The 15,033-nt window shown below is 36.9% G+C and overlaps 1 protein-coding gene across 3 annotated transcripts; it reads left to right on the forward strand.

The window, feature by feature from the left end:
- The first annotated feature begins 1,443 nt into the window (after positions 1–1,443).
- Positions 1,444–14,819, forward strand: tmlhe (trimethyllysine hydroxylase, epsilon). Of its 3 annotated transcripts, none has more exons than XM_079405235.1 (8): positions 1,444–1,662; positions 1,775–1,925; positions 2,969–3,145; positions 5,243–5,522; positions 9,971–10,090; positions 11,190–11,426; positions 12,274–12,412; positions 13,696–14,819. In XM_079405235.1, the coding sequence occupies exons 2-8, from the start codon at positions 1,781–1,783 to the stop codon at positions 13,825–13,827; spliced, it is 1,230 nt and encodes a 409-aa protein (XP_079261361.1). In that variant the 5' UTR covers positions 1,444–1,662; positions 1,775–1,780; the 3' UTR covers positions 13,828–14,819. The 3 variants fall into 3 exon arrangements, with proteins under 3 accessions (XP_079261361.1, XP_079261359.1, XP_079261360.1); XM_079405234.1 differs by having other exon boundaries at positions 1,473–1,673; XM_079405233.1 differs by having other exon boundaries at positions 1,461–1,925.
- Positions 14,820–15,033: the final 214 nt, after the last annotated feature.

Raw genomic sequence — 15,033 nt, forward strand, 5'->3', positions numbered from 1 at the left:
GATATAGGGACCTCTAAAAACCAAGATTTCTCTAAATGGGAAAAAGAAGAAATTGAAATGATGCACACCCAAATTTGTAAAAACATCTTAAAAGTTAACAGAGCGACCCCAAACAACTCGTGCAGAGCTGAATTAGGACAATATCCACTATTAATTAATATTCAAAAGAGAGCTGTGAAATTCCACCAGCAGCTGAAATCCAGTGATCCGAGCTCTTACCAGACTGAAGCCCTGCAGAAGAGTGCACTTTTACAGCTGGTACTCATACACCTAAACCAGCACAGCACAATCAGACCCAACCAAATCACACAGCTACAGAAACACAACTACATCACCTACTAGAAAGATGCCACTAAAATACAAAAGAAGATGGAGCTGTATTTACACCTGAAAAGAGACTACAAACCAGCAGAATACCTGATCTGTGTAAAAGATCACACATTAAGAAAGACACCAACGAAGTACTGAGCGATCACTGTCTGGCTATAGAGAGAGGACGACAGCCACGAGAACAGAGACTGTGTTCACTGTGCTCGCAGAAAGAGCTGGAAACAGAGGAACATTTCTTACTGCACTGCGATTACTATCACAACATTAGAGCTGAATATTTCCCCAAATTACAACTAATTCAACCAAATGTTATGGCATTACCAAATGCAGAAAAATTAAGTCACATTTTAGGAGAAAATTCCAAAATGATCACAACAGCAGCAAGATATGTATCAGCCTGCCACAAACTAAGACTATCAGCCAGTGGACAAAACTGAAGCAAGATTGTTTGTTCCTTATTCATGTAATGGACAATGCTTTGGCAATACTGTGCAGGTCATGCCAATAAAGCTCATTTGAATTGAATGCAATTGAGAGAGAGAGAGAGAGAGAGAGAGAGAGAGAGAGATGTTTATATATATATATATATATATATATATTATATTATATGGTATTCTGGAAATATTACTAGTACCCATCTGTTGAGTTCGGGATATTTTATTCTTAACATTTAACAAATTTAATTTGTCATTAAGAAAAGACCTAGTGCTTTCTAGTCCACTAGCTACCGAAAAATATAACAGTATTAGTATTTAATGAACACATAGGCATATACTTAAGTTGGAAAATAAAATAACATAGGCTACTAGTAAGTTGTGAGGAAGAAATAACATTAACATTTTATCAAATAAATATAGTTGTAAACTATGTAATGTCGATAGTGTAAATTAAATGGCGTTCAATAGGCCTCTAACCCGGAAAATAAATATAAGAATATGCACGTTTTATATTTCACCGCTAAAACTGAATGCTACTATGCTACAGGCTTGGCTTATTAATATTAATAAATCCGATGTGATGCTGTGTGGCAACCTTCTGGTGAAGACTTGTTAATATTAATTACGTGAAGCAAGCGTTGCTCGGCAACCTCCAATGGCACAACTCTGGCTCATGAATATTAAGTAGCAAGTCTTCAACACAGTAGGATTGGCGGAATTCAGCGCTTGCGTGGACGCCTCGTGGTCACAATGGCGGGGATGAAGTTCAAGTTTAATGATTACTGCTAATGAGTATATATGGCAGCTCGTTAAGAAACAAGCTTAAATTGAAGTTCACCGAAGTTTCACGATTATCACCACAGCACGCGCGAGCTTGAAGTTCCGGATCCATCTCGTGCGCAGCAAGTAACATGCATTACATCTGTGCTCTTATCCAGTATGAGGCTATTCGGCTGCATGTGTTGGTGAGTAATGCGCTATGTGCACGGGTGCTTCTCTCTTTGCAGGTCACCATGGCTCTGATAAGATTGTTGACCAGACTGAGTGGATATATGCACTTGAAGCAGTGTTTGGGAGCCAGTTCTCAGAGCAATAAGTTCCAGCACACTGCATCCCATTCATCTTCATGCAACTATCAGCTGCTGCCTGACTGCCTGGGTGAGAGACATGCATTCTAAATAGATTATCTACATGTTGTTGTTGTTGTTGTTATTATAAGCAGAGTTTTGAAATGTGTGGAACTGCAAAGGATCATTCTCAACCAAGTAATTATAGATGGATACAATGATCAAACCAGGATTATTCTAGTTAAAGGAACACTCCACTTCTTGGAAATAGGCTCGTTTTACAACTCCACACGCGTTAAACAGTGAGTTTTACCATTATTTAATCCATTTATCTGATCTCCGGGTCTGGCGGTAGCACTTAGCTTAGCATAGATCATTGAATCGGATTAGACCATTAGCATTTGGTCATAAAAAATGACCAAAGAGTTTCGATAATTTTCCTATTTAAAGCTTGAGTCTTCTGTAGTTACATCGTGCACTAAAACCGACGGAAAATGAAAAGTTGCGATTTTTCTAGGCTGATATGGCTTGGAACTATACTCGCGTTCCGGCGTAATAATCAAGGAACAGCCGTAGGTGCAGCAGGCGCAGTGATATTACGCAGCGCCTGAAAGTAGTCCCCAGGTAACTAGTTACGATATAGCTGGGGACTACTTTCAGGCGCTGCGTAATATCAAAAAAAGTATTTAATTATAGATGGTTAACAGAGCAACATTTAGTTTAATGTTATGTACAAAAATAAAAAACTGAAATCAAAATTAACTAAACAAAGACTGTAAAAGCTAAAACTTTGGCTAAAATTCAAATGAAAGCAGAAAATACACAAATAAAATCTAATTTTATGTGGTCTGTTGATGATACTAAAATATCACTGGATCAAACAGCATGTTTTAGATTAAAAATATTTTATTTAATAGCTGGTAAAGATATATTGAGAACAGGCCACTATAATGTAAATGTATGTAATACAATTTCATAATAGCATGATTATTTTACGCTCCATTCAAAATTCACTAAAACGAATCACTTCTATATCCACATTATTTACACTGATATATGCACATCATTGCATGCCATAATAGTTAAAATACGAATGCTTTTAAACAAGTCTACTGAATTGATGTATTTCTGCAGAGCTCAGCTATGGTGGTCTTGTAATGCACTTTGACTACGTCTGGCTGCGAGATCACTGCCGATCTCCTTCATGCTACAACTTGAAAACAAACCAGCGTAACCTGGACACTACCAGCATTGATCTGAACATCAGGCCTTCAAAGAGCAGAGTGGATGAGAACAACATCTTCCTCACATGTAAGTGTGGCTTGATCCAGTTCAACTGAAAATCAGAATCGCTTCCATTCAAGAGAACCACTAAATATGTGCCAGGGATACTAGTTTACCAAAATAAGGAACATTCTGCCATTTCAACAACTGAAAACCACCATAAAAGTAGCCTGTAGTCATTTAGTTATTTTGTCTCCTTTTTCTGTGACTATTTTCATAACAGCAGCTCAAGTGCAGAGGGAACAGGTCAAAATTGTCTTATGCCAAAATTCTGATTCATTTTCTCCAGGTCTGATATGATGCCATGTATGTCTTTACTGAGAAATATGGATTAGTTTTTGTTGTTTTTGCAGCTTGATGATTATGAGCTGATGTTAACAGTAAGGAAGGCCTTTCAAAATAATAAATGTTTGAAGGATGCATCCTCTGGAGGTTGCATTTGTCAGCTTCATATTTTAGTGAAGTAACCATTATAAAATGGCCTGTCATTCCTTGTGAGGCATCAATGATTGTAGTTTCGTTCCTCCTTTGAAATGCAATGTTTATTTTTTTGCAATGAGCTCATGCGGCTGACAAATGTGCAGCCTTTAAAATTAGATGCACCATTAATCTTCATTTTTTGGTCGACTGACTCTTTTTAGATGAGATTGGCATTCATGCGTTTTTTTTTTTTCATTCTTTTCTTGTCTGACTTGTGTGAGGGATTGGCACGTGTTTATTTATTCCTCATTTCCTGGTAAACATCCTTTCAGAATGGATTGAAACCAAACAAAGTCACTGAGCGTGTGTCACCTTTACATGACGGTCACGGTTTTCTGCAAGATTGCTTAATGTTGGGATTGGAAGATAAGCCGACTTTAACGGTGTCTTCATGTTTCAGTCCTCTCCTCAGAGATTGTGGTCCTAGTGTGCTAAGATAAGTTTAACGCTCTTCCCAAACAAAGATGGATATCTCTTTCCTAAGTAAAGATAAAACTCTGTGAGAAAGACAGACAAACCTTTTGACTCTTACGAAACTCAGCAGACATCTGAGATTCATTTTACAGACAGCATTACATTATTATAACAGCTAGTTACATAGTAACAGCATTCCACACTTTCTCAGGACTTTTGTGTTACTTTGGCCCAGGATTGATTGTCGGTCAACTGGTGTGAAGAGGCGTTAACTGCCCTGACATTAGCTTTTTATCCCCTTTAACTTGATCTGAAATCAAAATGGGCCCAGTTTACTTTAAGACATTTGTGTAATCTGAATATTACTGTGCTCCATTCATTTCACACTATACCAAAAAAAGTATAATAGCTGTTGCATTAAACGTTTTTCATTTCTTGTAAAATAATTTGTGGTCTCACTGTAGTTTAGGGACCAATTCTCACTATTAACTAAGCATTACTATGACTTGTGCCTCCATAAACTCTTAATTTGCTGTTTATTATTAGTTAGTAAGCTAGTTGTGAGTTTATGCATGGGGTGGATTCAGAATCTGAAATATGATCATGCCGAATTAAACATTTAATGTTCTTTAAGTACTAATAAACAGCCAATATGCTAGTAATATGCATGCTAACAAGCAATGGTGAGAATTGCTCCCTAAAGTGTTACTATTTTTATTTATATAGCACTTTTCAGAAAAATCACCCTTTTAAATTTGAAAGGCCTATCCGGACGGGGCTAGTTTTCCCAGCGGACACTTGTGTACTTTGAGATTTTAATCCAGTCTGACTCTGCCAAGAAATCTAAATATAATGAATATTTGAGAGCCAAATCACAGGAGTTTAAGACTGGCCATTTTAATATCAGGTAAGATGTATGTCTAGATTTGTCTGCTTATTTATGTGGGTTTATTACACTTTGCATGAGTTCATAAAAACAGCAGCTTATCTTTAAATATTTTATAATAAATTAAAATTGTCAATCTAGAAAAAAACACACTCCCACCTCTGCTGTTCAACCAAGGGATAGTTCACCCAAAAACGATCCAAATGTTGTGTAAGATGGTTCTTACAATATCGTGCATGTTCACTATCGTGATATATCGCATTACCGAATACTGGCACATGTCTACTCATTGATCATAGTTATCTCCTAATGAAGTAATTTCCACTGTTTGTGATCACCTCCAGGGCCAGATGGTCACGTCACGCGGTACAGCCTAACATGGCTGGCCCAGAACAGCTACGAGGGCCAGAAGCGAAGTGCCGTGCAACCTCGTATCCTGTGGAGCTCCGATATCTACTCCAGCGCTAAGGTGCCCTCTGCCAGTTGGGACAAGTTCATGAGCTGCAATAAGGAGCTGAAGAACTTCCTCAACAACTTTCTGCTTTACGGAATTGCCTTCGTCGAAGGCATCCCACCAACCCTAGAAGCTACTGAAATGGCGGCCGAAAGAGTGAGCCTCATCAGGTCAGGGCTAGTGTCTAACGCCTCTGAAATAAGTCAATTAAGTCATTCAAACTTGTTTTGATAGTTGATTTAAAGGTGCCATAGAATGCATTGATGCAATATTTTAAATTGTTCTCTGATATCTACATAGAAGGTATGTGGCTTAGGTAAGGGTAAAAATTCTCCAGAAACCGTTTTACATGTGCATTTACAACCCTAGGATTTCTCCCCAGAATGAAATGGTCTGTTATTACCTTATTTGGAAGGGTCATGAATAATAATGTTGAGCTCTGCCCTGACTGGCTGTTTCACAGTGCAGCTCATTTCTGTAGCTCACACAGCAGGAAGGAAACACAGGGAGGAAAATATATATTTCGATACTATCTCTCGCAGTTACACTGCCCTCCAAAAGTTTGGAAACACCCCTGGCGAAGTGTGGTTTTGGACGATATCAGCATAAATCCTTACTTTTCTTTTGGTGCAAATGCATTAAAGTAACTTGACCTTATCATTGAAGACCAGCAATAAAACATAATAATGGTAATATATACATGTCAAAGTCAGACAGGCCCCTTTGTTAGCTGTGATGCCTGGTTACTGGTTTAAACTTGGCCCAGGTTTTTAAAAGATTTTTGGGTCGGCACACCTTACAGCGGCTTCAACAATTGACTTTGAATTGGCAATCAATGTTTGAATAAACTGACTGCTCGGATGCCCAGATTATGCAGAGCTGTAATAGCTGCTAATGGGGGCTATTTTGATGAATTGAATTATTTTTTTTTTCTTCTATGTATAAACTGTTTATGTAATATGTTTTCGTAGTTTGTTGTCCCTTATCAGTGCAAAATTATCACAAATTGAAAAGGATTCATGCCAGTATTGTCCAAAACCTCACTTTTCTAGGGCGTTTCCAAACTTTTGGAGGGCAGTGTATATCGTTGGCTAATTATACTGTGTGTGTATATGCGCGGGCATCAGGGAGCCGCTATTAATATGTGGGGCACTGAAACCGCTTTCGAATGCACGATCGCGTTTTACTTTCCCTTTCGAGATTCGCGATCGCTCGTGCTCTGTGTAAACTACAGCAGCACTTGCCACACATTTTACAAGATCAGATGCTTGTCAGTGGTGCTCAGGATCTGTAAATCATTCACCATCATCCTCCGTCATCTCTCCTTACTCGGTTTATGGGGTAAGTGAAATCTTATGTACTGTAATGTAACAGGCTACCGCTAGCAAGGAGCTAACCATGTCCCTTTAGTGGCTAGTGTTTTATTAGAAAGCGTTATTTGCTTTCCGTGCCTTTCTGAATACAGACACCAACCCATCCCTACACTTCACATCCCCTGCACAGCCTGGGACATAACATTTGTTTCCATGATCTGCCGTTTTTGCTGTTGTCCTCGCTTGTTTCTTCGCAATACCTGTAGAACTTCTGATTCGGCTGGCCTAGAACATGGGCGGGTTTATGCAAATGTTGGGGGCGTAACTAAGTGATCCTAACTGTAACATCACAGTCGGTGTTATGTTCTGATTCGCTTATTTCTCAGTGGTCTTTTGCATGCACGAGATTTACATGAGGAGGGAACAATGGTGTTTGAGGCTCATGGTATGTCATTCCATGCACAGAACTCTTATTCAACTATGCCAAGGTACAGACCGTTTTCCATTTTATGGCACCTTTAATGTTATGGGTCATTTACTCAACTTCATGTCATCCAATTTATTTATTTTTTTAAACTTTTGAAAACCACAAACAGCTAGGCATATTGTACTCAAGTCATATATGCTGGTTTTATGTTGCTTTTTAAATAACATCTGAAGCTTGGCTTGCCCCTGTCCCAATACACATGCATTTATAGAAATAAGCAGAAGCGTTTCTGAGGTTGTACAGAAGAACATGATGAATGAGATTAAAACTAGGAGAGTTTTATTATAATCCACACAGGAAGACTTGGGAGATCCTAGATGACCCTAGATAACCATGTTAGGCATTCACAAAGAATCCACTTTTTTTTTTTTTTTTTTTTTTTTTTTTTTTTTCGTGAGCCATTTGTAAATTCTGTGGGTCAGGCTGCTTCAAACAGTTTTACCATTTTCTGCACGTTGTTATTCTTTTCGTTAATTCCCTAAAGCGGCTAGTGAACCCGAAGTCTTCCCCATAGGCTTACTTCCATGATGAAGAAAAAGGTAGATACTGGACAAAGGAATCGAAGACACGGAAACACAGGGCTTCAGTAACAGGGAGAACTAATGAGTAAGCTAATAAAACAACAGGTGAACAACATTGGTAATTAAGGGAACAAACTGCCACACACTAGGAAACTAGGTCAGGGAACAAAACCAAGCCTAACCAGAACACAATGTACAAGACCTAATTCTGACGCATCTGGGACATGTAGAAAAGCACTGCAGTCCACAGAAAAAACATAGTTATACAGGTTTTGGCATGACATGAGGTCGAGTAAATTACAACAGTGACTTCACCTTTGCTTTTCAAAAAGCTGCTGCTTTAGTGCCACTGCTACTTAAGACAAAAAAAAAAGTCCAAAAGCTTGCACAAGGGTTTTTTTTTTTTTTTAAACCTTCCCTTTAGTCACTAAAGTGTAGTGTAATATTTTGCATGTAATTGTGCAAAGATACAAAGCATAAAGTCCATGCCATTTCTCCAGAAGAAAGCCACATCACCATACATTAGCTAAATGCCCGTTGGTGTCACGTTACCAAAGTTTCAGTAATCCGTACCAATACCCCCCCCATTTCACTGCCATAGCAAAATTATCTATTTGAAAATAAAAACAAAAGTGTAATTTGCTTGATTAATAATGCTGTTAATTAGTTTAACAATATTTGAAGGCTACATGTTAATGTATGATTCACTTACTAGGTAAACATTGCACTAAAAAGATCAAATTAAAAATTTGTAATAGTTAAAAACAAAGAAACCCATTACAGGTAACCGAACAAGTGGCAGGTCTGTTGCACTTAAATTGCAAAACTTAATCTACAGATTGTCAAACATCGCAATTGCACATTCAGTCCTGCATTTCAGCGTAGAATGCAATGTGAAAATACAACTTTTATTCAAATGACGAATGAGTTCTATACAGAAAGTGAGCAAAGAGCACTTGCTTTATAATCATTGACCACTCAAAATCTGTCTACTGTAGGGAACCGCTTGTTGTTTTTATACTTTGTTATAGTTAAAGAATTCGCAAGTGTGCAGAACTCCGAACAAACTCTAGCATATTGAGTGGATTCTGACTTAAAAGCCTCTGATTGGCTATTACGGTCACATGCTTAACAAACATGTCTGTGATTGGCTGCAAAAGCATGTTGTAAATAGAAACCGTAGACGCTCTTCAGAGACTCACTCAAATATGTACAGCGTTTGAGGCTGGAATTGTAAACGTTTTCAAATTTTAAGTATCGACTTGGTACCAGTGTACTTCTGACGACTCTAATTCCCACCTTCTGGCTGCTTTGGCCTGTCCTCAAAGAACTGTTGATTGGAGATGCTGTTTTTGTTTTTTCACTGTGAGAAATGGAGACGTGTATGGATTAATAATAGCGACGCCAAAGTTACCAAATACATAATGTTTACAGCTGCTTATGAATCCTCAGTAATGTCAAGAGGCTTTACATAAGCAGTTAACCAATCAGAGCAGACTGGGCTTTTTGGGAAGAGACAGGAACTAAAAGTATTTTAAGACAGCGACTGAAAAGAGGTGCTCCGGCAACGTACAATATGAGAGAAATAATGTCTTTTTGAACTTCAAATCAGGTAAATTTACTCTAACAGAACCCCAAAATAAAATGTATGAACTTGAATGAGCATAATATGGGCACTTTAGGTTCTTTCTCTAGCCAGGGATTTCATTAAACCGCTGGTCAGACCAAATCAAGTTCAGGACCACCAGTCCTCTTCCATTTTTAGTTGCATTTAGACGAAGATTTTTGCTGCTTGATGGTTAAGAAAAATGTATGTGATATGATAAATTAAATTAAAATGTAAAACATTTATAAAAACTGACAATTATATAATACTACAGATAATCCAAACAAGACTAAAACAGGTTGCACACCAGAATGAATAAATACAGGAGCAATGGTAAGTGAAGTCTATAATATGATATTTCTCTGTATAAAGCGTAGACTTGGTCTAGTTAAATGCACTCTTGAGACAGTACCGCAGGTACATGAGTGTTCATGTTTGCCCCAGGCCGCTTTCAGACTTTTGCGCACTCATATGCCTTTCACTTAGTTTATTGTCTGCTATCTGCATCACCATAAACTTTCATAAGTATTAAATTCATTGAGTTATCTTAAGTCCTTGTGACATGGATGTCATGCTGCCCTTGTTTCAGTGTAACAGTAGATCCATGTCATTCCGTTTTTCTGGAGATTTTGAAAATGAAGGTCACCGTAATAGTTTATCCTAATTAAGATCAGCAATTCTTTGTTTCCAGGGAGACCATGTATGGGCGGGTGTGGAGCTTCACTTCAGATTTTTCTCGTGGAGATACAGCCTACACAAAGCTGGCGCTGGACTGCCACACCGACACGTCATACTTTCAAGATCCCTGCGGGTAAACGGGAAAATCAAAGTCTGGCTTCAATTAGCCACGAAAAGCCAAATGTCTGTCTGTCAGATCAGGTTTCCGTAGTGCATGCTCGGTCAGTCGGCAGGGAGTCAAATCCACATCCTCTGTTCTGTTATAAGAGCTTGAAACATCTAATGACCACTGGAGTAACCTTAGAAAACAAGTTAGGATATTTGACAGATTTGTATTTAATTAGTTTTTTATAACTGATGTTCACATTTTTCTACTCATTTGTTAATGCCAGTCTCTAAAAAACAAACAACACTACAGTACTACGTACTATTAGCTTGTTTATCTTGTAACAGGCAATCAGCTACTCAGTGAAATGTTGCAGAAGATATTAGACTTGCAGCACATAAGTATTGTTATGATTGTAAAAGACACAATTTCGCTGATATCTATGATTTAGTTAAGAAGTAGAAATAAGAACAAAATGAGATTTAATTTGCAAAATGGTTAAAGACACTTAACAAAAACATTTGTATTGATCTTGGATGCAAGACAAAAAATATTGTCCGATCTCTGAAGTGCATGTACTATAAATTGTCAGATTTCAGTTTTATCAGAGGTGAAGCCGAAAAGAGTGGCCCAATAGCAAATTGCTAATTACTCATTTCATTGATTAAAATAGTTTGAGTGGGGTTCACAATGAAAATTCCAACAAGAGCAAACACTTGATGCACTTATTCAACCGAAACCATCAAGTGTGGCATGTAGGACACTTGATGCACTCGGCTGTAAAACTCAACTCTTTAACTCTAGGGGAGTTGTAAAACAAGCCCATTTTCAAAAAAAGTGTAGTGTTCCTTTAAGGCTGACAAAAACGTTTGTGAATTCGTGCATCTCATGAACAAACATTAATAAACATGAGAAAATCAATGACATGCAAGGTTTAACATGTAATCCTTAAAAAGTAACTAATCTGATTATGAGCATTTTAAAATGTAATACAAGTGCTTGTGCTGATTACATAATCAGTTTAAATGTAATCAGTTACTACTCGGCATTGGTGAACTGAAATGAGTAACACAACGTTCATATATAATGGTGAATATGGTTTTAATATCTTGTTTTGCTCCATAAGCATGCAGGTGTTTCACTGTCTGAGACATGAAGGAACGGGGGGCAGAACTCTGCTGGTGGACGGGTTCCACGCCGCTGACGCGGTGCTCCAGCAAACGCCAGAGAACTTTGAGCTGCTCTCCCACGTGCCGATCAAACACGAGTATGTGGAGAACCTGAGGGAGCATCGCAACCACATGATCGGCATCGGCCCCGTGCTCAACGTCTATCCCTGGAACAACGAGGTGTACATGATTCGGTAACAGACCTTTTCCTGCACGTGTCATTCATTTTTCTTTAACATGTTTTTTGCACCAAAACAGTCCTGTTTTATTTCCTTTTTTAACTTCTGCCATACACCCTTTTGAGCTGTTGTTCATTAGATGTAGTTCATTTATGTCAGTTACATATTTAATCAGTTTATAGTCTCTGTGGGTGCATATTTAGATTTACCAACAAAATTCATTCCTGAGAGAGAGGCTAAATGCATTTTATGTGACCCTGGAACACACAAGCAAATATCAACTTAATTATTGATTAGTAATATGCATAGCTAAGAACTTCATTTGAACAACTTTAAAGGTGATTTTTCTCAATATTTAATTTTTATTTTATTTTTTTGCAACCTCAGATTCCAGATTTTCAAATAGTTGTATCTCAGCCAATTATCCTAACAAACCATACATCAAAGGAAAGATTATTTATTCACCTTTGATGTATAAACCTCTTAAGTCTTTGAAAAATGTACCCTTCTGACTGGTTTTGTGGTCCAGGGTCACACATTAGTAATTTTAGACCACTCTAACTAATAGGTGTAATACAAAATATCTGTATTTCATGTGTAAAGCTACAGATCACTTCCGGGTCAAAACTGATCAGAACACTTCAAGGTGTAATAATTTAGTTTAAATGATTAAATCTTTTAAAAAAATGTGCATTTTGATTTTTTTTTTTTTTTTTTTTTTTTTGTTTTATTTTTTTCCTGTAGAAGTTTAGCACTGAACTGAAAGCAGGGTTAAGCTATTAAAGGATATTAATTTCCTGATATTAATAAACTCATGAAGGTTCTGCTGCATTTCGTCCTGTTGTGTTTTCTTGTTTTGCAGGTATAATAACTATGACCGTTCTGTTATTAACACCGTCCCTCATGATGTGGTGCGGCGCTGGTACACGGCTCACAGGCAGCTCAGCGCTGAACTCAGGAGACCAGACAATGAGCTCTGGGTCAAACTCAAACCAGGCAAGGTATGCGGTACATCTCCACTGAAGTTTGTGAAACGAGAAACTGGTCTGAAAACATGCCTAGATCATATTTTATCATTTATTAGAAAAATCTCAAATCTTATCGTCAGGCTTTTGAAGAACATTTATTATGTTCTCAATCATCATTGTATTGCATTGTTTTGATCATCAAACTAAGCATTTAAACATCATCTTACTAAGACATGTTATTGGAGATATAGAGGGAAGTAAGATCTGATTTAAGTTACAAGCATCAGAATTTCATCACTTTTTGTCCATAATATCAGCATCTGCACTAAACTATGTTTGTGGTCAGTTTGACTATTAGATCTGTATTCTCACTATATCATACTATATGAGCCTCAAAAGACAGATGTATAAAAATCAAACCAATTCAAATGATACTCCGTAAAAAACACCTATGCATACTTGTCAAAAAAATTTATTTATTTCAAATATAATTTCATGTCAAGCTTTACAGTGTCAGTTGTCAATGTACACACAGACTTATTAATAGACTTATATCTCTTATTAATGGGTGCAGTATGTCTTTTCCAGACAGTTCTTCATAAGGTTTCTCTCATCTGATGTGGAAAAAGTTGTGTATTAATTCAGACTACCTACATTTACATGCAACCTAAAAATCTATCTTTAATTGGTTTGATTCAGTTGGACTGAAAAAAATTAATTCAATTTTGGGGTGGTGTAGATCATAATTGGTTTTTTTTTTTTTTTTTTTTTTTTTTTTTTTTTGCCAAACTTTAAAATTTGACTACTTTCTAAATCTGAATCCTTCTCAATCAATTCAGTGCCTGGAAGCATAAAGTATATTTTTATGTGTGGAGACGAGAGAATATTACCTACCATTGTGACCCTGGAGCACAAAACCTTAAGTCGCTGGGGTATATTTGTAGCAATAACCAACAATACATTGTATCGGTCAAAATTATACATTTTGTTTTATGCCAAAAAATCATTAGGACATTAAGTAAAGATCATGTTCCATGAAGATTTTGTAACTTCCCTACCGTAAATATCTCAACTAAAGTTGTTCAAATGAAGTTCATAGCAATGCATATTAATAATCAAAAATTAAAAGGAGATTTTCTGCCTCTCACAAACTGTCTTTTTTGCGTTTCTGAATGCAGCAACTGAAATTTTGCTCATGTATGTGAATCAGATTGGATGGTTTATGCTGCATCTAAACAGAACTTTCCGAATCAGACTGGATTTACTCATGTTGTTGAAAATCAGTGCATGTAAACATACCCACTGTTTTCTCCAAGGTCCTGTTCATCGATAACTGGCGCGTTCTGCATGGCAGGGAGTCGTTCACCGGCCTGCGGCAGCTGTGTGGATGTTATCTGACGCGTGACGATGTGCTGAACACCGCTCGCTCTCTGGGTCTCCAGGTCTGAGCGACTACCCAACCATCATTTACCAAAAACCCCTTGATTTCTCAAGCGTTAGAACAGCCCAGGATCACAACAGTATTACTTATCGACTCGGCTCTTTGTTTCAATGATTTTATGATCTTAATAAAATAGGTTTGTATCTTTTGATCCATAAAGTTTTCTTTCCACAGTTTAATTTAAATGTTATCTTTTTTTTTAGAAACGTTCAGGACATGCTTTAACTCGAGAGAATATGAGGTGAAAAGTCACTTATTTGAAAAACGGTTATGCTTTAATGTCTGTTTTAAGGTTTTTGTTCATACAGACATTCTAAAAGTTCAGAAGATTGTTTGTTTCACAGAATGATGTTTGAATTGTGGAAATGGGCAATCGATTGGTCTTTCTTTCTTCAGCTGAAGAGAAATGAAAGTTTTTAGAGTAAATCCTCATCTAATGCAAGTGAATGGCGCTCATTGTAGATCATTTGCAACCGATTGAAATCCGTATCTAGGCAGATTCAAGGAAATCCACATGACCCTAGCTGACAAACAAAAGTCCTCTCCAGTGATTATGATCAGTTAATTTCAGAGAAAAATAAAGAATTATGTACTTTTTAACTACAAATGGTGGCATTGGTCCAGCTTGTGACACATGCATTTTGTGAAGATCATGCATGACGAAGGCAAAAAGTTGTTTTTGTTTATTTCACAATAACAATCGTCTCCAGTTAAACTAACACTGTGCACTATTCCTTTAAATGATTGTCTATGTTGGGAGTTCTGTGGGTTTGTGCCTTAACAGTGATCTGGGAATGCATGGTTGAGATAATGGCTAAGATCTTACAAAGTTTAAATATATGCTATTGCATTAATCTGAGCGTTTTATTATATATAATTTTTTTTTTTTTTACAAAATCTGTACCTTTTTAACATCTTGTATCCTATATAAAATGATCTCGAATGTACGCACAAAAATACCAATGTTACCTCTAGAAAATAAATGAATCTCCTTGTGTTTTTTTTTGTCTTGTCTTTAGTCTTACCACTTTTTGATTATATTCATTTGTTTAGACAAAGAACTTACTGAACACTACACAATGTATATAATAACAGTGTTATGTTAGTACAATTATACCTTTTGTTCTTTAATATTTTTAATTGTTTTTAGCTTTATTTTTTCATTTAGATAAAAATAACAAATGCATATTCAAAACTTAATTTCTTTATTTTT

Source organism: Barbus barbus (genome assembly GCF_936440315.1).
Source record: "Barbus barbus genome assembly, chromosome: 43".
In the NCBI taxonomy this organism is placed as follows: domain Eukaryota; kingdom Metazoa; phylum Chordata; class Actinopteri; order Cypriniformes; family Cyprinidae; genus Barbus; species Barbus barbus.

What these genes read in the sequence shown, in the direction of transcription:
- tmlhe (XM_079405233.1), top strand. Translation starts at nt 1,679, where the DNA reads ATGCATTACATCTGTGCTCTTATCCAGTATGAGGCTATTCGGCTGCAT. An exon ending in GAACAACATCTTCCTCACAT is followed by an intron (nt 3,146 to 5,242) that starts GTAAGTGTGGCT and finishes GATCACCTCCAG; the next exon opens with GGCCAGATGGTCACGTCACG. An exon ending in TACTTTCAAGATCCCTGCGG is followed by an intron (nt 10,091 to 11,189) that starts GTAAACGGGAAA and finishes TTGCTCCATAAG; the next exon opens with CATGCAGGTGTTTCACTGTC.